The 22,440-nt window shown below is 42.1% G+C and overlaps 1 protein-coding gene across 1 annotated transcript; it reads left to right on the top strand.

Moving 5' to 3' along the window:
- The first annotated feature begins 20,672 nt into the window (after nt 1–20,672).
- On the top strand, nt 20,673–21,644 carry LOC128263663 (uncharacterized). Its single transcript, XM_052998736.1, has one exon. The coding sequence runs from the start codon at nt 20,705–20,707 to the stop codon at nt 21,428–21,430; it is 726 nt and encodes a 241-aa protein (XP_052854696.1). The 5' UTR covers nt 20,673–20,704; the 3' UTR covers nt 21,431–21,644.
- The last annotated feature ends 796 nt before the right edge of the window (nt 21,645–22,440 follow it).

Raw genomic sequence — 22,440 nt, 5'->3', positions numbered from 1 at the left:
CAGCTTACCGAGTCGCCAACAAGGAGGGGAGCCTGCCTACAAGGACTGCATTGGCGAACTCCGGCGTATGCCTGATCGTCCTGCAGGAACTGTACAAGGTCCTGCTGCGAATAGCCCGGAAGGACGCGCGTTTGTTCAGCTGGTGTCTCGAAAGGCGTATGCGTTGAGAGCACAGCGGTCCACCGCTAGAGTCCCAAAACGGCAGCTTACCGAGTCGCCAACAAGGAGCGGAGCTGGTCGAGATAGCTGGAGGCGGACAAGGACAACGAGGACCCCAGGACGACGAAAACGAGCGTCGAGCGAGCAGCCCATACTTCGAATTCTTAAGCCTGCGGCAGAGAGGGTAGGGTGGAAGCGTTCGTCTAGAACCTGGCGTTTGACCCAGGGACTGCGTTGGCGGCTTCCGGCGTACGCCTGAACCGTCAAGTAGAAACTGAGCCGACGTCCGGTGCGACCGGCCGGGACAGAGCAAGGGACAGGAGGCTGCGGCTGCGAAAGGCGTACGCCTTGAGAGCACAGTGCCTGTTCACCCTAGTCTGGGAACGGTGACGCATCCCTAGTCCCTGTAAACCCGCCGAGCCAAGGGTGGCAGAAGACATCGCGAGCAAAGCCGGCGAGTAAGACACCACTTCGCAGCCGGCACGATCCAGGGAGGCGTTCAACGTGGGAAGGAGACGACGGCAGGACGTAATTCTACATATCCATTACACCACCTCGGCCGAGGGTCAAGTCGGCGAATAAAAGATCACTGCATACTCCCAATCTTTCTGTGTGTTTTCACTGGTCAAAAGGGCGGTCACGTATATATAAATTTGGTGGGACGAACAATTACATCTTCTGAGCTAGCCGCACGACATTCGTAGCGAGCAGATAATAAAGAAAATCAGTTCGTTACAAGGGGGAGAGCTAACCACCCCATGAACCCAGGGCGCTTACGCCATTTATAAACAATTTTTCTAACTTCAATCTTAGCGTTCTGCGCATTTGTCTTTGTATTTGGCTTTAAGGTCCGCTCTTGGTTCCCCAGCCGAGATAAACAATTCAAACTTAAAGTATATTTGCCATCGGCCTTGAGGTCCGATGTTGGTTCCCCAACAAATCAAAATTTAAGTAAACATCAGCTTCCAATGCCCAATCAATTGCGCCTTTAAAACAACAAAAGGGACTTCTCGAAGCTACAGAAAAAGCTTCTGAGCCGAGATCATTATAAGTTTTACTTTAATTAAGAAGTGTAAAAATAATGTTAATAAAGGCTCATCATCATATAATTTTTGGAAATATAATGTACCTTTTTTTTTTATAAAATTCCGGTGAAATTTTTAATTACCACGTCAACTATTCGTTCGCCATCTGGTGGCGAAACAGAGTTCGCTGGGTTTGCTAGTACTTTATGATTATTTGTGTTCTTCGGAACAATAAGGCACAAAAAAATTACAGTGGGCAAAAAAAGTTTAAGTACACCCTTTATACAAAATGATGCAAGTTGTAAAAAAAAACAAGAAAAGAAGAACTCAAAAATCTTTACGCTTATTTAATTCTTCAAATAACAAAGATAACTCATAAATAAATCATAAAACAAGAGAGAACGCTGTAGTCTAGTTTCCCGACTATTATATAACCAGAAGCTCCCCCAACCCCGCGTACAGTATTTTCGTTTTGTCTCTCTACTGCAGTGATTACAGGTAAGCAACGGCTAAGTAGCAGACGAGCAGCGGATGAGGGTTTGGCGGAGCTTTGGCAGAGTGGCGACAGAGGCACGGCAGTGCGGCGGCAGAGTGGCGGCAGAGGATTTCAAAACCACATAACTTTTAAAATATGGATGGATATGACCGAAACACACTCACAGAGTCTAACACCCACGGTCTAACATGTCTCAGAGTGACGTGACAAACGTGTTAAGTGTTTTGCGTTTTGTGAGCGTTAAAGTGGGCCCTGCTCCGGTTTGAAAGTGCGCTGCGTAGGAAAAACTAAAATCTGCATGCCAAATCCCAACGAAAATCTGGACGTTCATACAGACGGACAGTTGGACAGACGGACAGACAGACAGACATGGCTAGATCGACTGAATATTTATCCTGATCAGGAATATACATACTTTATATGGTTGGAAAATCTCGGTCCATTAAATGAAAATTAGATTCTCCATTCTGGTGGAGCCTGAAACAGAGTCTGAAGAATTAGCCCCAAAGAAACTTAAGCCACCACCCATCTTTGTTCGGGAAAAGATCTCCAACGTCCTAGTCAACAAAATAGTTAAGCTTGTCGGGAATAGAACCCGATGTGACCCCGTCCGAAATTATAGAGACTTTCAAAGAAAACGGTTTTTGCGCAAAACATGTTATAAATATTATAAACAAAAACAAGAAGCCGCAACCACTTTTCAAGGTCGAGCTGGAGCCAGAAAGCAGAACTTTGAAAAAAACGCAGTGCACCCAATCTATAAGTTGCAGTACCTTCTGCACCGTAGGATCACAGTAGAAGAGCCGCACAAACGGAACGGGCCAGTGCAATGCACAAATTGCCAGGAATACGGACACATCAGGGCTTACTGCACCCTCAGGTCAGTTTGTGTAGCTTGTGGAAACTGCCACGGCTCCGAACCCTGCCCTGCCAACAAGGAAGACTCTCTCACTAAAAAGTGTGTAAACTGCCAAGGAAACCACGCAGCAAACTACAGAGGCTGTCCAGTCTACAAGGAGATGAAAAGTCGTATGCAACGAGCGACAACGGCACGCCAGAACATCTACATGAAATCACAAACGACACCGGAAGTTTTCTTCGCAAAAGCAACCAGGTCATCATTTGGGCCCTCAATTACCACCAACGGCATTTCCTACGCCAGTGCTCTAAGATCAGGCACAGCTCACATAGAGCCGAAAATCGATAACATACAGCAGGCCTTGGGGAAACTATGATGATAACTTTGCAACAAAATTTGATGCAATTTATGTCCTTCATGAAAACTACCATTCAAACTCTAATGCAAAACCAAAATATCTTGTTACAAATGCTTGCAGCTCAGCAGTCCAAATAAATTATGCCTAGCCTTCGAATAACTCTGTGGAACGCCAATGGTGTTTCACGGCATATACCTAAAATAACTCAATTTCTGAACGAAAACCACATCGACGTTATGTTATGTCACCAGCAAATATAACTTTCAAATACGGGGATACACGTTCTACGGCACCGATTATCCAGATGGTAAAGCACATTGCGGAACCGGCATCCTAATAAGAGACCGCATCAAACACCACTTTCACTAACGGTTTGCAAAAAATTATCTGCAAGCTACATCGATAAAATTACAACTGGGAAAACCTTGCCATTGCCGCTGTCTACTGCCCACCCCTCTTTACAGTCTCCGAAGACCAATTCATGGACTTCTACAATTCACTTGGAGAGCGATTTATAGCAGCAGGTGATTTCAACGCCAAGCACACACACTGGGGATCCCGCCTTGTGACCCCCAAAGGAAGGCAACTATATAATGCACTCATCAAAACCTGCAACAAACTGGACTACGTTTGACCAGGCAGTCCTACATACTGGCCTACAGATCCGAGGAAACTACCAGATTTAATTGATTTTGCCGTGACAAAAATATTCCTCGCAATCTAATAGCTGCAAAATCGCTTTTGGATCTATCATCGGACCACTCACCAGTGCTTATAACTTTTCTTCAAAACCTGGAACTAATCGAGCACCCTTGCAGGCTGACGTCGCATCGATCCAACTGGCTGAAGTTTAAAAAGTACGTTAGTTCCCACATTGAATAAACTCCACAGCCTAACATCAAGGTGGACATCGACTGCTATGCCGATGCACTGGAGTCTGTTCTCGTCGCAGCAGACAAAGTCTCTACACCGCAAGGGAGGGATGGGCACACACACCAACACAAAACTAACCTTGAAATCGAACAGCTTGTTTTGGAGAAAAGACGTTTGAGGCGTAATTGGCAAACCAGCAGAAGCTGGTCGCAGACTAACCAGGGCTCTAAGGCACGAAAAAGAAAAAGCACAACGCCAGTACATTGAGAAACTTTCACCCAGCAGCACCAAGCCTCCCTTGTGGAGGGCCCACCCAAATCTAAGTGCGCCGGCCGAAACAGTAACTCCCATAAGAGACTCTTCAGACAGCTGGGCCAGAAGCGACAAAGACAGAGCTTGTACATTTGATTTACACCTTCGAAATGTTTTTCAGCCAAACCCTGCAAATAATTCATTCACACTACCGTCGCCGTCAATTCAAATTGGAACTGAGACGGCGCCAATTCTGTTTCAACCAAACGAAGTTGCAAAAGTCATCAGCGAGCAATTAAAAACAAAAAAGACCCCAGGAGGTGATCTAATAACTCCTAAGATGTTAATTGAACTCCCAAACTGTGCAGTTAAGGTAATTTGTAAACTCTTTAACGGGATTACACGAATTGGCTACTTCCCAAAAAAATGGAAAAAGTCGGTAATCATAATGATCCCAAAGCCAGGAAAAGATCACACAATACCAGCTTCATACAGACCGATAAGTTTACTCTCGTGTCTGTCAATACTGCTCGAAAAATGCCATCTGACGCGCATAATCCCACAACTGAAAGAGCACAACGTTTTTCCGGCACATCAATTTGGCTTTCGAGAAATCTATGGAACAATAGAGCAAGTCAATAGGTTAACAACAGAAATACGAACTTCGAGAATACTGCAGTGCGGTATTCCTTGACGTTGCGCAGGCTTTCGACCGAGTCTGGCTCGATGGCCTTACGCATAAAATCAGAATGTTACTGCCGGAAAACACTCACAGGATACTTGACTCGTACCTTTACAACAGAGCCTTCACCGTGAGATGCAACACTACAATATCCGACGATTACACGATAGAGGCTGGAGTTCCTCAAGATAGCGCCCTTGGGCCAACTCTATTTCTTCTCGAGCGGCTAACTACTTCTACACTCGCAGACGATACCGCGATCCTAAGTCGGTCCAAATGCCCAATTCAGGCAACAGACTAGCGTATAAAAAAAATGCGCAAAAGTGTAAACACATAACGTTTACTCTTAACAGACAAACGTGTCCCCCGCTAACTCTGAATAACACGCCACTTCCACAAGCTGACGATGTAACGTACCTTGGCGTCCACCTAGACAGGAGACTTACATGGCGGAGACATATCGAAGCTAAGAAAATTCATCTAAAACTAAAATCCAATAGCCTTCATTGGCTCATAAACGCTCGCTCCCCCCTCTGCCTAGACTTTAAGGTCCTGCTCTACAATTCAAAGCTTAAGCCAGTCTGGACTTACGGCTCCCAATTGTGGGGAAACGCGAGCAGCAGTTCATCGATATTATCCAGCAAGCACAATCAAAAATCCTGAGAACTATCATTGGGCACCTTGGTATGTTCGGAACGACAACATCCACAGAGATCTTGGCATTCTACCCGTAAAAGATGAAATATCAAAACAAAAAGCGTCCTACCACACCAAACTAACTTCTCATCCAGCTCGCCAGGGGCCTAGCCAGGGTTTCCAACCGGACCCGATTACAACGAAATGACCTTCCAGCTCAGCAATAGTATTAGAGCCCTTTCATCTCGCGTCAGTCATCTAGACTGTCAGATATAGTTTTAATTTAAAATTTTATATACTTATTGTTAGTCTCAATTCAGAGAAGATTCAATAAATAAAATGCATATGTAAACAAAGAAAAAAATATATGGTCGGAAAGGCTTCCAACTACGTGTTACATACTTTTCAACGAATACAAAAAACCCTTTTACTCTACGAGTAACGGGTATAAATACTCCATATTTTTGTCAAATTAGTTTAAGTACACTTAGGAAAATGTATGTATGTATGGCTTAATATTTGGTTGGTTCGCCTTTTGACGCTATAACTGCAAGGAGACATTCCCATTCAGATTGTAAAATCCTGTTAGGATTCATTGAGTTCTGAATTTAAACTTTTTTATTGTTTCAAATATTGTTTCCAAGATTCTCATTCTAGTCTTATCTATGGCCCACGCAGAGCCCGCATCTGTTTGCCTGACCGGGAGACTTATCTTTTGTCCCCCGCACAGGTGGTGTGAGACAAATCTTAAGCGATAATATTAGGCATATTATAGGGTTATGGCACTACATTGTTGGCCTCATTCATTGCTCATTTTTTGTATTAACTATTCGATTTTACATAAGTGCGAGCAAGACAAACTATGACGAATCCAATGAGCAATGAATGAGGAAAATTGTCAGAACTGATACCCAATAGTAAAAAATGTGAACCGGATTTTGGTATAAAAATACCATTCGATGAAATACCACCGGGGCCAATACATCAATGAGCAAAATTGTATTTAAAAAGTACAATATTGCTCATTTATTGGAGTTGACGACAAAATGAAAAGATAAAGCTAGGCTTAAATTTATACGAAATAAAGTAGTTAAAAAGACAGTGTGACCGTGATTTTATAACCAAAAAAATCCAAGGCGAACAATGTAATGTCATCCCGTATAAGAACTGCTCCCTTGTTTTGAGTAACAGATCGTAAATTATGGCTCTAGATGGATTAACATAACAAACTCAGAGCTCATAAAATAGTATATTATATTTTATGATTATTTGTGTTCTTTCGAATAAACTTTCTTATGACACTCCTTTGACCATATTTGATGCTTCATGATCCTTTACCAACAAATTCCAAATGGTCTCAATTGGATAGATGTCTGGAGATTAAAGTGGAGTTTTTAATAGCTTGCAGATATTTGCTTACCAAGGAAATAAAAGTCTTCTTTGAAGGGTCTCCTTGCCAGACCCATTGTCTCGGATCCGCAACATTGTCGACCAGCAGCGCTAACACCAACTATAATCTGACACTGCTACAGAAGCATCGGACGGATGCTGGTTGCTGATTCAAGCCATCCGTTGCGTCGGCACGTATGACAGCAGACCGATAAAACTTCGTATCTTGTCATTTTCAAATAATTTTAGTTGCCCTGTTGCGACAGAGCTTAGGTTTCTTTTAAAGCAATATAAAAAGAACAAATCAGGTAACAAAGCTTGAAAAAAATATATATATATCAAAAAAACAGCGACGCCGGACCTAATGGGAAAAGAAAAGTGAAGCAGGCAATTTCAGGTATTCCCGGAAGGTGCCGATATACTTTCCAACTTCACGTTCCCCTATGGAAAGGCCATTAAAAAAAAGCGGACAATGTATGACTCCTTGTTAATTTGGGAAGAGATAAAAATGAATCTCACGCAGTTCTACTGCAATACGTTATCAGAGTCGACTCCACATTAGGGAATTTTAGACAACGTAGATTGACATTTAAAGAAATCCATAAGCAAATTATGGAATTACAGTTAAAGGTTAAATAAACTGACCCTAGTGCGACATTAACAAAGCCTTAACGAACCCAAAGAAGCTATTGTAAGGGCTCTGAGGCCTTTGAACTTTGGCGAAGCCTTCATGGCTTGCAATAGAAAACATGAGTTTAGAAAAAAGTTTAATAAAAAACTAATGCACTAGCTTAGAGACATACCCATTAGCAACCTCCATAGCAGCAACTAGCTGTATTTCTATACCCTCAGCCGAGGAAGGGCTTAAACGATGATTTATGTATTTAAAACGGAAAAAGTCTTAAACGAATTTCATTTACAAATAGTATTAGAAGAAAATAAAGCCCCCCCAAAAAGTAACCTTATACCTTAAAAAAATAAACTTCGTGAAATAATCAAAGAACCGTCATTGACAGATGAAATATTTATTGACATTTTTAATAATTTCTTGCGACCTAATTAGCTTACAGGCATCTATTCATCAGATGTGATATTTGGTAGTGCGGCGAGAGAGTGTGGTGCCGTGTGCACAGAGAGGGACAAAAAGAGTCCGAGAGAGGCGGCGACAGGAGATGGAGCGTCGAAGTGCCAAGAAGTAACAGCATCACCACTGGGCGAAAGGTCGAATGGAAAAACCGAGAACTTTGGACCAGGAGGCAAAAAGCAGCCGATAACTAGGGGTAAACAGAGGTCTATATAAGCAGGCCGAGCGTAGGAAGCTCGATCAGTCGTCTTCTACCAGTCAACAAGTATCAGTCATCAAGTGAACCAATAATCATTGAAAACAACGTGAAGAAACAAGTGAAGCCGTGCATCGTCAAAAATTAGCAAGATCGCTGCGTCGAGACGTTAGAGTTTGAAGCCTCCAAATTGAGGCACAGGTAGCTTAGGTTATTAAGGCATCCCACGGCTAGGTCAAGATGCTTTGTTCCAACTTCTGTTAAGCTTGGCGTATTGACCGGCGTGAAGTTGTCTAGAACTAGCTGCCTTGCTACAAGGATCGCATTGGCGAAGTCCGGCGTACGCCTGTTCATCCTGCGAGAATTGTACAGGTCCTGGTGCGACTAGCACGGAAAGACGCGCGTTTAATCGGCTGCTGTCTCGAAAGAAGTGTGCGTTGAGAGCACAGCAGTTCCCCGATAGAGTCGTAAAACGGCCGTTGACCAAATTCTGAGAGCCAGAGACTCACTACGCCTATTCCTGCAGGAGCAAGCAATGAGCAGAACCAGAACATCGTACTAAGGAGCAGAGCGAGGACATCGAGAACTGCAAGTCTACAAGCCCACGGCAAAGAGGATAGGGTGGAAGCGTTCGTCTAGAACCTAGCACCCCGAATTAACCCGGAGTGATTTAATAAACGCCGGAGCAACCCGGAACATCATCTTGGGAAGGAGAGTGCTCAGACGGGGCCGGCGAAGAAGGCGATAGACTTACCCGAACATTTCTGTGCGTTCCTACTTGTCAATTGGGCGGTCACGTTTATATAAATTTAGTGGGACGAACACATACATCTTCTGAGCTAGCCGCACGATATTCGTAGCGAGCAGAGCAAACAAAATCAGTCTACTAGCAATTCGCACGTGAACAAACTCCATTCAACGCTTACGCAGACTTACTTAGCGAAAGAAAATCTCCCAAACTTTCGACAGACTACGACGAATTGCTCTACGAAACACTCTTAACGTACAATAATTCAATTCACTCCACAACCATATAACCCCTTTTGAGCATTTCTTTTATAGAACACCAGAACAACCCAATCTTTTACACAATTTGGCATTCGAATGTTGTTGGCTAAAACTTAAGTTGTTCCTACTCTATTCTAAGGGATTGAGATATTTGAAACAAGTGACGACTTTAGTCGACAGAAAATAATAGACAGGGTAGGGCTGATCATGTTACTAAAAGAGAATACAAAATCCTTGACATGAATGTTGACACCTAGATTGATTAAAAATTAAAATCATAATGTAACAAATTAAAATAATATTGTATGTATTAAATTAAGAAATTAATGTTTTCGATGTGACTAGCGCAGTAAATTATAAGTGTTGTACTTGTAGCGCTGGGAAAGTATCAATCCAATACTTTAAATTAAATTAAATTCGATTAATCAGGAAAATATGATTATGTTGATACGTACGTACCTAAGGAAACTTAATGATTATAAACTAAAAATATTTGCAAAATTAGAAACAAAACCGAAAAAATTCTAATCTGTAGAACCAATAAACTTAGCAAAGGCAGACATGAATCCCTCGCCACTACACCTAGCGTCATAATCTTTAGGAAGGTAACCAAGCGTAACAAGCTTGTGCCCATATTTATCACTCAGGAGGTGAAGACTTACGTTCCTTAGTCAACAGTCACAGAAGATTTATAAGTCCAAAATAAAACGAAAAATCAAAACCAAATAAGACATTAAGTGGCTCTCCATAACAGACAAATATTAATAATAATAAGAAAATAAAACACTAACAGCCCACATGTTTCCAAACTAATAAGAATCATATAAATTTTATTTCCTTCCAAAGGGCATTATAATTTCAGTAGGAAGTTTGTAAAAAATGAAACAATATTTTGTCCTTGCTGTTTCAATTTTCTTTTATTCTTCGTTGTATAGTACTGGATTATTATTTTAAAAATAGGAATTAAATTGATTAAAGTCGGACGTCTATATCAAAAGTACCCATGCAAGTAAACAGGAAAAAAAAAGTGTTTAAAAAATTTTCATAGCTCTATTTTTCTAAATAATTAATTGTTATAAATAATAAATTATTCAGACTTACGCTTTTAATTTTATTAAAATCGAAAAACGATATCGAATAGCTTCCCTAGAAACGATCGAAGACCTGAGCTGAAATTCTTCATAGCTTTATTGTTTTAAAACATAAACTCAGATAACTCGAAGCTTACATTTTGAAAGAATATTTAATTGTTAATTAACTAATGAATACATAATTGCTTTGTTCTTTAAAAGAGCAAAAGTACACTAAAGCCTACTACCTGTTTAACTAAAATGCAATAGACATAATATTTTCTTGACTTACGAATTTTTTTTTTTCGTAAAAGGTAAAAATATAAAGACCTCCTGTTAGATTACCATTAGAATTAAAAAATGTGTAAATTAAAAAACAAAGAAATAAAAATAAACACTATTCTCCGAAATCATTTAATATTATAAGCAATTTTTGTTTTGTTTTGCACGTAATTGATATTTAAAAACGTGAGCGACACAATTAGTAATAAAAATTAATTGTTGTCCTCGTTTTATTTCCTGGTTGGGCTAGGCCAAAAATTACCACAAAACTAGTTTGCTTTTTAAACACAAATTTACCTTCTGTCAAAAAAAGGGCGGGACTGGAATAATTATACATTTTTTATGTTGGCAAAACTGTTCTGCATAAAGATTGTACGGGATCTGTCAAGTAGTTTGCTTACAGTCGCTGGGTTTGTCAGTCTATGTTCTAGTTGCTTGCCGAATTTCCATCCACCTCTCTCACCGTCACTAACATCAATGCAGAGAAGGAATTTTTTTCTGAAAATCATCATGGCAGCTTAAAAGAGATTGCACAGGTCCTGAACATCTCTCACGAGTCAGTTCGTACTGGCCGTTTGGGTATGACCGAAACGGGTATGAATTTCCTGCAAAAAGAATACCGAACGCAGGTGTCTTCTGACATGCTGGATCGCACTAATTCCGATCCCACGTTCATGTAACATATCATTACAACTGATGAAACGTGGATGTATGATGCTTACATGTCAACAATAGTCCGACGGGCTACCGAATAATGCTCCTAAACGGAAAAAAACCAAAAAACAAGAACATAAACGGACGGAACCAGCGACTGTAAACAAACTACTTGACAGATCGCGCACAAACTTCACTTAGTTATGTTGCCAAAATAAGTAACAGCACCCGTTCAATCTCAGCGCTGTAGTCTCAGCCTTGTAGACTTTGCGATCTTGATCCTGGTACTCGGCACTTGATTAACTTGCTACTGAACTCGCGTACACGCACTCGCTCTGATTCTGGCACCATTACTTCGTGTTGCGCTGCGCTTGCGCCGCCTTTTTACAGCCTGTGATGGTCCTGTTATTTCCCTTCTCCAGCTCGCGTGATCGGGTCCAAGGTCCACTGCTGCACCGTTAGTTCACGGTGCGTCCTCTTTGTGCAGGTCTGAAGTCCGCCAATTTACCGTTCGACCTTGTTGCCCTTGCCGTGTGATGGTCCAATGTACAGCGTGGTACCGTTAATTTGCTCGGGTCCAAGGTCCTTTGTTTACCGTTTGACCTTGTTGTCCTTGACTCCTCCGGCATTCTCGCCTCCTTCGCTATGCAGCTCTCCTGCATCGGAATTTTTGGGAGTTTTAAGACTCCTCACAAGGCGTAGCGTCTGGGTAAAGACGGTTCGTGCCAGATTTTGCCCGTATAGTGAAACCAATCAACGATTTACTGCGCGGGCGGCCAGCAGGCCTTTGAAGAAATAAAGGCCAGACTAGTGGCCGGCCCCGTACTGGCATGCCCGGATTTCAAGAAGCCATTCGTGTTGCAGAAAGGCGCCGGCAATTATAGTATAGGGGCAATCCTGACGCAAGAAATAGAGAACGGCGAAAAGGTCATATAATATTATATATGAATGAAAACGAATGCCTGGCAGTGTGGGCGATCCGGAAGCAGAAGCCATACTTGGAAGGGTACCACTTCAAGGTCGTAACTGGCCATATGGCATTAAAATGGTTGAACAGCATCGAATGCGCCAAAGGAAGGATAGCGAGTTGCGCCCTGGAATTGCAGCAGTACGATTTTGAAATATCGTAAAGTAAGGGGCAGCTTAACGTTGTGGCTGATGCACTGTCGAGACGACCTCTGCCAGAAACCCTGAGGCGAGGATACACACGGAGATTGCAGCTGGGTCAGAGACATGTGTGAGAAAACCAAGGCACAGCCTCAGAAGTTCCCGGACTACCTCATAAAGGGTAGCGCCTTATATAGACATATCCAACACAGAGCAGGAAGCAAAGATCTGGCAAAGAAACCGTCCTCAAGGAGAATCACGACTTCCCAGCGGCAGGACATGTGGGAAGTCGAAGAACAATTGCAAAGCTTTTAGACCGATATTACTGGCCAGGAATGTGCGATTGCGCAGACTTCGTCGGACCGCTATTAAGATCTAAGAATGGAAATTAGATGCTGCTGGTATCTATAAACAGGTTTTCTAAGTGGGTAGATTTAGTGCCGCTACGCACAGCAACGTCAGAATCACTCCAAAGAGCATTCCGAGAAAGGATAATTGCTAGATACAGATCCCTAAAAGTTGTTATAACGGACAACGGAGTTCAGTTTGCCACAGGAAAATCTGAAAGAGCAAACCGGACAGTAAAAACGATGATAGAGCAATTTGCTGGACAACCCAAAGTAAGTGGGACGAAAAGTGGAAATTGATCGCGTTAGAGGTAAACTCGGAGTCCACTGTTTCATCACACAGATTGAAAGCCTCGTCTGCCCAGCGCACTGTACGACACGCTAGAGGTAAACTTGGGCACGTCGGAGTCCACTGGGTATTCTCCTTGTTTCTTCACGCAGGATTGAAAGGCTCGTCTGCCCAGCGCACTGTGCGATACGCTAGAGGTAAACTCGGGCACTTCGGAGTCCACTGGGTATTCCCCTTGTTTCATCACGCAGGTCGAAAGACTCGTCTGCCCAGCGCACTGTACGACAGGGAAACCATCTGCACAGGAAAGCAGACGGAAACGCCTGAAGACAAGGCAAACAAGATGAAGGAAATCATTGAAATTGTACGCCGGAACATGAATAAGGCTGCTCAAGACCAAGCCAGGCATTACAATTTAAGAAGAAGCCAATGGAATCCAACAATAGATAAACTGTCTGGGCGAAGGAGCACCATTGTCGAGGGCAGCTGAGGGTTTCGCGGCAAAGCTAGCACTCAGATACGAAGGACTTTATACGGTTATGGACTTCGTTTTCCCGGTTATTTGCAACATTAGCCACCAAGAAACAACGAAGGAACTCACCGTCCCACGACCAGTTCACTTTTTTTCTCAAAAAAGGAGGGGACACATAAAATGCTCTTCAGCTGAACCGGCAATCTGAAATGAGAAATATATATGAAAACCGGGTTCGCAAGGAAAACAACTTGCCAACTAAATGCAGAACGCCGGAAGAGAGTGATGAGCCTCGTTGACCCCGGCCCCAAGGGCAGAAAGGCCAACATGCAATCCTGTCTCAAGCTATGGAGGGAAAGAGAAAATAATAAATTGCTTCTACCATACAATTGTGCCAAGTCACCATATGCAAAGAGATGGTGACGCTTCGATTAATAAGCGGTCGATTGGCACTGGACGAAAGTGTCGATAGATTGACAGAAAATGCTGGAAATATCGGCATATGAAGGGTCACACTGAACTAACGGTACCACGCTGGACATTGGACCCTCACACCGCAAGGGAAAAAAGGTCGAACAGTGAATTGGCGGACTTCGGACCTGCTCAAAGAGGACGCACCGTGATCTAACGGTGCGGCAGTTGACCTTGGACGCGATCATGCGAGCTGGAAGAGAGGAATAACGGGACCATCACAGATTATAAGAGGGCGGCGCAGGCGCAGCTCAGAATCAAAGCGACTGCGTGTACGCAAGACCAGTAACAAGTTAATCAAGTGCCAAGTGCCAGGATCAAGATCGCAAATTCGAGACGTCGAACGACTATAAGTCTACAAGGCTGAGACTACAACGCTTAGATTGAACGGGTGCTAGGTCGTGGTTAAATGGAGCTCAGGAAGTCCTTGCGTGGAGTCTGCGATAAAAGTGGAGAGACGAAGAGGCAGAACCTAGTTTTACCTGCTCGGCGAAACACCTTGCCGGTCCCGACAGTTAGATTCGCATAACATCCAGAGTCTCGGTGGAGCCGTCACGAGTCAGACACCAGCAAGCAGTCGACGACGAGGAGCGATGCCGCAGGAGACAGCGACGAGGAGCGACGCCGCAGAGGACAACGACGCGGAGCAGCAGTAGCAGTAGCGGAAAAGCCGCGAGGCTATCAAGGCTGGATATCCAGAGCATGCCAAGCGACGGCAGGCAGCGAGAAGGTAGCCTAGAGAGGAGAGAAAGCGTACGGCCACATCTGATGAACTACGCCAAGGCTGCCAAACAAGTCCGAGAGTGGAACTTTCGGTATGACGGCAACGATAAGCCGTTGGAGTTCCTGAAGCAGGTGGAGTGGTCAGCCGTGTCATATGGTCTGGATCCCACGAGCAGTGACGGAGCTGCTGCAGTGCAGAGCCCTTAAGTGGTGCATTGCTAAAAACCCGTCAGTGGGACAGCTCAGGAGATTTCATATACAGCTTTGAAGGCTGTTTCCTCGCCGATGGTACATGGAGAGGCTAGAAGACCAGGTCAGGCAGAGGAGGTAGACATACGGTGAAAAGTTTACATGGTGGACATGCAGACGCTGATGCGTCCCCTGGGTATGTCTGCCAAGGAAGTCCTGAACAGGATCAAGGAAAACAGCAGGCCTTCCGAATGTTTATCCGACCGTATGAGAGTCGGCACCTGGACACCCTGATGGCGCTGGCAGATGAGTTCGAGGAGCTGGAGGAGCAACGAGAAAAGTTCGAACTGGAGAACAATTCATACAGAGGAGTGCCGGAATCGGCGACTGTTCTGTTGCTGATGCGGAAAAATAGGTGTCAGAATGGTGCAGTGCTGTTCGGGGAAAGCGCAACGTTATGTAATAGCCATAATATTTTCTTGACTTACGAACTTTTTTAAAGGTTAAAAATTAAAACCCCTCCAAGTTTTTTTTCCGTTTAAAACTGTATGTTAGCTTACCATTATAATTAAAATATGAGTTAGTTAAAAAATATAGAAATAAAACTGAACACGATTCTCTGAAATCATTTGATATTATATGCAATTTTTGTTTGCTTTGCTTAAAAGTTTACAGATGAAGAAAATCCCTTGTCTATTTATACAATATACAAATTTACTTTGCTTAAAAAAATCAATTATTTCAATGACACGCTTTGAGGGCACGTAATCGATATTTTAAAACGCGAGCGACACAAACCAAATAAAATGTATTTGTTGTTCGTTGACGAACGGGAATCGAATCTCCTAGTAATGCTGATCAAGAATATATAGATTATGTGATTAGTGTGCCGGCTGACTATACTTTCGTGACGGGGGTGAAGCCGGCTGTCTATACGACCGTGGCAGGGGGGTCGGTAGACCGTGGTTGCCGCTAGTGGTCCTAGCCGCAATTGATATAGAAGGAGGCGGTTGGCCTGTGACATCAACTGGTGGGTAACTACCCTTTTTCACCCGCTGGCCCTGAGACTCAGTCGGGGCGATCGGCGAAGTTTCAGTTGAAGAGCTTTGGCTCTTTATTTATTGGAACACAAACGTGAACTAAACTTAAGTTGACAAAAAGTAAAACGTATGGCTGGATGATCGCTGGCCACCAATAGCATAAAAGAACGGCCCATAGCGGTGCACTTTGCTGGCTCAGATCTTGGACACCATAAGGGTGGTACAATATTAAGGTGGCCATACGTGAGATATTTTGGTATAGTATATTTATATATATGCATACACCCAGAAAAAGTAGAACGAATAATTTTAGCACGAACGTTCTTGAAAATCGGCCGAATAATTCTTAAAATTTTTAGGACGAACGTGTACAGAATAAGTACGGGTCATACTTGATAATAATATTTAAAAATGTTTTTTTTAATACATAGAGAAAACGATATTTTTCGCTGTATCCCTGCTTATAGTGTTTGTAAATAATATCAGAGCTATTAAAAACAGTAATCTCTATTAAAAACTATTAATTTAACAAAAAAACAAGAACTATTAATTTAAAACAAGAACCTTTCGTTCTTAAAATGATTGACCTAGGGGGTAAGTGTCTTGGAACATCAAACATTGGGTAAGCTATTAAGAACCCGAGCTCAGATCCCAGACAAAGTTATCAAATTTGTTTTTTTTTGGTTTTTATGTTTTTTTTTTCAAACGTTCTGCTTTTATTTAAATTTTTATCTAGTTGAACTCAAAAGTATAGCAAATAGAAGCTATTTGATTGCAAACAAATTGCTTCGAATTCTTATACGGGCGTAGTACAAAGTAAATTCTGATGCCAGTGTGGCGCAACCGGCTAATGCGTCTACGAATCCAAAGGCCTCGGTTCGAATCCCGGTTGGGTCGACTTGCAGTAAACAAAATAAGGTTTGCTTTTCTGTTTCCTTTACAAATCAATTTATCATTCTAATTTCACATGGAGTCAAAGAGAAAAGAAAAAAAGAAAAGAAAGAAAGAGACAAAAAAACATTTTTTAAAAAAAACTTAAGTTAAGAAACTTTCATACTTGTATTAAGAATTTTTCGTACTCAAATTAATATCTTTCGCACTTTCTTCAAGCACTTTTGAGTACTTGGACAGATGACGTTCATTTTCAAATGTAAAACTTCGAAATTGAATAATTCGTACTTGAATATAGCCTTTCGTTCTTGAATCAAAAAAAATTCGAATTTACCCTACTTTTGACATCGTTCGTTCTTGATTTGACATCGAAATTCTGGTTTTTTTCTATGAGTGTAAATGTAAAATGATAAATAAAGATATAAAAATGGATTGATAAAATCTAAAATTGCCCTGCCTAGCTTACGCTGGGCGCTGGTTGTTAACTCTCCCCCTTTAAGTTTGTCGCCAATTCTTCGATGGCCTTCTGCAACTGGAAAAAAGTTCGCTTCCGATTCCAGCGTTGTTGCAATAGGATCAAACCGCACAATGTAAGGCTAACCGCGACTCCTACGGCGAACTAAATCTTCGGAGAACCCCCGTCCCGTTTTTTACAAAACTTTTGTAATAGCTTGACAGGCCAAGGAGGGACCTGAGGCTAAACAGATTTTTTGGTTCGGGGAACTCTTTTATTGCCCTAACCTTTTCTGGATCTGTTTTGGTTCCTCTTGTGACAATAAATCCTAAATATTCTACGCTCTCTTTTAGGAACTTAGTCTTTTCCCGTGCCATTCTCATGGTGGCATCGAGCAGGCGCTTTAGCACTATGTCAATGTGCTTAACATGTTCGGTTTCATTCTCGGAAAAAATTATAACATCATCAACGTAGACGTAACATATTTTGCCGATTTCTTCCCGCAGCAGCTCTTTGAAAAATACTACCTGGGTTTTTAACGCCGAAAGGTAGTCGGCAAAAATCGTACTTCCCTCCATTAACTGAGAACGAGGTTTTTTATCGGTCTTTTTAGCCAGGTATATTTGATGATACCCTGACTTCAAGTCTAGGGTAGTAAAGAATTTGACTTTCCCCAAGTTCGCTACAATCATGGGTATACGTGGCATGGGAACGCGATCGGCGACTGTTCGCTCATTCAGCTTCCTGAAGTCGATTACTAATCGCTTCTTTCTGATGCCATCATCGTCAGTCCCAAGTAGCGCTGTTGTATGGGGATTAGGACGGCCTAATTATACCATTATTCAGCAGTTCCTTGATTTCTTTGTTAACAAAGTCTGCTGCCTCCCCAATAGGATAGGGGTATAGTTTGGAGAAGACGGTTACTCATAGTTCGAATAGTAGCGATGACCGAGATGTTAAAGGTAAGTGCTTCATTAAAGGTCGAAAACGTATTAATTTTTTTAAATTCATCTTTTGCCGAACTTGGTACCACTATGTCATCGATTTTGGTGAAGTTGACGTTTTCACAGTCAAAGAGCTTTTCGGTGGCGTTTACGCATTTTATTACGCCATTGCCTAAGTCCAATGCTACTCCTGCTAGCGTTAGCGAATCGAAGCTTATTATTGCATCGATTGTGGGGCGTCTAACCCAAAAATTCGCATTATGCACTTGTTTTTGACGTCACTGGAACCGTGAATACGGCTCACAGTAAGGGGGTCTCGACCGGCATTACATTGCTTAGCTCCTTTGCGGGCTTAACGTAATTTTTTGCTGTCCCCGTGTCGATGAGTATTTTTAGTGTTCTGCCAGCTAACTGTCTCTCTATGAACGGCAGTCGGGAGCGCTCCCTAAAAAATTAAGGAGCTAATTAAGTTCGGCAGTGTCAATTTTGTCCTCAATTTTGGCAACTTTTGCCTCAGCTGTGGCGGAGTAACCTACCTCCTACTGTTGGGGTTGGGCTATATTATCAACGCGTTGGCGTCTTTGGCCCGATTGACGCTGAGACGAGTTCTGCCTTTTGAAATTGTTATTACTCTGTGGCTTCCCCCAGCTTCTTTCCTGCCTGAATTTGGCCGTCGAGGGGTCTACCTCCATGGGTTGAACTTTATTCTGGTCTACGGTTACAGGATGCCTGCGCTTCGGCCATAGGTTGTCCTCATGAGGCTTGCCTTGGCCCTGCTTAGGGATGAAGTGTTGCGTCTATTGCCTTCATTAAAAGGGGACTTGTCTTCAATGGCTTTAGCGTAAGTTGCCGCGAACGCAATTTTTTCAATGCTGTTCTCAGCCTCCCGCGCTAGCGCTCGTGCGGACGGAAGGTCTTTGGGTTGTACAGGCAGCACGACTGATTTGAGTGGTCTTCTAAGCCCTGCAATAAACGCATGAAGGGCGTCGTTATTTGAGTTACTTGATATTTTTTATTTTGTCATGCACTCTAAAAAATCGAAAATCAAATCAAAAGCAAGACTATGGAATGTTTTGTCATTTAATTATTTGCATTAGTTATTCAGAGAAAATTCAATAAATAAAATGCATATGTAAACAAAAAAAAAAAAATTATTCACATAAAACTTCTAGTCCAATTGCACGAGACTAGAGTGACTTTAACTTATTTTTTTGTCACGCACTCAAAAAAATCAGAAATCGAAAACCGAGTCATTTGTATGCCGGCTGGCTATACTTCCGTGACGGGGGTAAAGCGTGCTGTCTATACAACCGTGGCAGAGGGGTCGGTAGATCGTGGTTGTTCCAAGTGTTCCTAGCCGCAATTGATATAGAAGGAGGCGGTTGGCCTGTGACATCAACTGTAGAAATACGATGATTAGGTTGAGAGGGTAACTTTCTTTCACCCGCTGGCCTTAAGTCCCAGTCGGGGTATAAAATTGACAAAAAGAAAAACGTATGGCCGGATGCTCGTGGCATCTTCGCTGAATAAGCACAAAATTGCTAAAGTCATACGATCGCTGGCCACCAATAGCATAAAGGAACGGCCCATAGCGGTGCACTTTGCTGGCCCAGAGCTTGGACACCATAAGGGTGGTACAATATTAAGGTGGCCATACGTGAGATATATTGGTATAATATACAAAGATTATTAAGTGATATATAAAAATGTAAAATAATATATAAAAATATGAAAATGGATTAATAAAATCTAAAATTGCCGCCAGCTTACGCTGGGAGCTGGTTGTTTACTTATAAACTTCATAGGGTCGAAAATGTCTCTTCAATGCGATGAAAACTTCTGACTTAAATTGTAACGGGTATAAAAACAGTACCTTTATTTAATTTTTATCTACATTAAGGTCCCTTAAAGCTGCCACTCCAAGAATGGACAAAGCACTACCAACTTTAAGTTATAGACTCTACATTAATAAGTAACTTAATTTTGTTTTACTTTTCTTTTTACAAAAAGATTGAGAAACAATAGAGCTATAGGAAGTCTTTTGAGGCGCTAAAAAAAAGTACTTCGACTGCTGCATGATTCCGGCCAAATTGTTAAATTTTAAAAATTCAAAAGGTTTTTCAAGCTAAAAGTATCTTACCTACAATGACCTACGATCTCAAAAGCGATCATAATTTAAAAAAAAACTTTTTTTGGGGATACATTTTTAGTTCTGCTAAATTTAAAATTTGGAACCAACAAAAAAGTTTGTAGATTATTGTATCGGAAATATAGTCGGGGTCAATTTATAGTTTAATTATGATGTCAGTCAAATCATACAGTCTACAGGCAGATTAGTCTTAAGGCTTAAATTGCCCCACTTCCGATGTAGTCGATGCACCAAAACACCTATTTGCGACCTGGGACATGCGCCAATATACATCCACGGCCTATAGAAGACGGGTCAGGTCACTGTGACGGGTCGTGTTTGTTTCTAAGTAGCCCAATTTAAACATGCCTAGATTAGGAAAAGCCAGACATTAAAATGCTATTAGGGAAATTCCTGGGTGTAATTCGCTTTCTATTGGCTACCTGTGGTGAGGTCACAGGTCATTCCTAGGTATAGAGACACTCAAAACACAATATAAGAAGAATATTGTGTCTACCTGTCTCGTATAAATAAACCACGAAGGCATTCCCTAAGTATCAGTTGCCCTGCAACCAGCCTGGCCAGAAGACTGTTACTTAATTCATTTTCTTAGATATCATACCAAGATGTCAGCATACATCTGCACCGAGTTCCTAAGCCTGAACTTAAAGGACCTGCCCTCGATGTCCACCACCGTCAACCTGAACGTAGCCCAATTTACACAGCGCGACCTGAATCTGTTCATCGACAGTCTGGAGTCCATATCACGACTACAGAATAAGCGGCACGAGCTTCGCCAGCTCCGGCAGGCGCAAAAACTTCATCGGGCTCGAATGACAGACCTGAACGTCGAGCGCTGCTCCAGTCCTACATTCAGTGCCGACGAGGCCTTTGATGAGCCGCTTTTATACCTAGAGGCCAAATGCATTTCTTATGCGGTGTCTGATGCCTTGAATGTCAAAAGCTTCAATTTACCTGGGCTGCCCGAGAACTACACCTGCGGCGACGAAGCCTATGACAGTAGCTCCCATTCACCACGCAGCAGCGTCACTTATTATAGCTGCGACGGCGTCTCCTGCCCGGATTCAATTTCCGCTGAATCGGGAGTCCACGGTTCCGTTTCTGCACCACCGGTGCGACCCCGCTCCCAGGTGATAACGCGGTCCAAGCATCGCTCCACTGGATACCGCATTATCAGTATGGTGTTGAAGAGGGAGTACGTCAAGACCCCTTACTCTGAGCACCCACAACAAAGCGAGGAAGGCAAGAAGGATAATATGCACCAGTATCCACAAAAAAATTTGAAGGAAAAGAGTTTTCTGGACAAAGCCCTGCGGTATCTTACCTTATAGTTTATATCGGATAGAAGGTCAAAGCCCGTTTTAATATTCGAAGCTTGTAGGTTTATTTGTATAACATATTTGTATTTCGAAAGCACAGCGAAACTAACCTCCTTATACGCTACAGTCTCAGTTTATTCGATAAGTAGACCTATTAAAAAGTATGAATAAATCTTTACACCTTAACATACAATGTACCATTATAAACTCACAAAACTGACAAAAAGAAATAAAAATAAAATAAATAATAAAAAATTTATTTATAATTTCTGAAAATTACAACCGTTTTCTGGAAGTAAAAAAATTATTTTAAAATATATAGCAAACTTCGGAAAATGTTGAAAACTTTGTTAAATTGCTTAAAAGGCTAGTGAGAATTTAAAATTAAGAAGACGACTTTGGTTACAACATGAAAGGAATCACTAAATATATGTAAATAAAGAATTGAAGTGAGTTCATTTTTTTTCCTCGAATTGAGACCCTGGCTTTTCAGCAATTTAACAACATTTTCAGCAGCCTCTGGGTTGCCGAACTGCTGAACTGAACGAATTAAATTTGTATCGAACAAATGAAGAACAGCTGACCGACTTTCAGGAATTCAGAGTTTCAATCATTTAGGGAATACCCAAATTATGTATTCTGAATTTATTTACTTTTTTTTTAAGCATCCATATTTTCTTAGTTACGAGGGCCCTAAATGGACTTCTAGTTGTGTATGGAGTTAGCGATAAAATGCCTCTCCAAATTCTGTGATTTAAGTGTTGGTTCGCTTAGAAATGGAAAATCGAAAAGTGATGAACAACTACTTTTTTGTGAAAATAATTTTATGCAAAAAAGTGAACATATTGTTATCAATAAACAAAGTAAAGTTTATCCCAAAAATTGCGTTTGTCAAAATATAGATGTTATCTTACGCCTCAGCTCGTGCTTTGTCGGTTAGCGCAATTCCAATAGCCTTATTCGTTACATTGGTGCCAGGTGTGGGGTTACTTGGGCTTAGAAAACCCCAGATCCATGAAAAT

Source organism: Drosophila gunungcola, unplaced genomic scaffold (genome assembly GCF_025200985.1).
Source record: "Drosophila gunungcola strain Sukarami unplaced genomic scaffold, Dgunungcola_SK_2 000010F, whole genome shotgun sequence".
NCBI lineage: Eukaryota > Metazoa > Arthropoda > Insecta > Diptera > Drosophilidae > Drosophila > Drosophila gunungcola.
Note: the sequence above shows the minus strand (reverse complement) of the source record. Positions and strands in the feature narration are given on the sequence as shown.

Excerpts from the sequence above, each read along its gene's own strand:
- LOC128263663 (XM_052998736.1), top strand. The coding sequence starts at position 20,705 with ATGTCAGCATACATCTGCACCGAGTTCCTAAGCCTGAACTTAAAGGAC.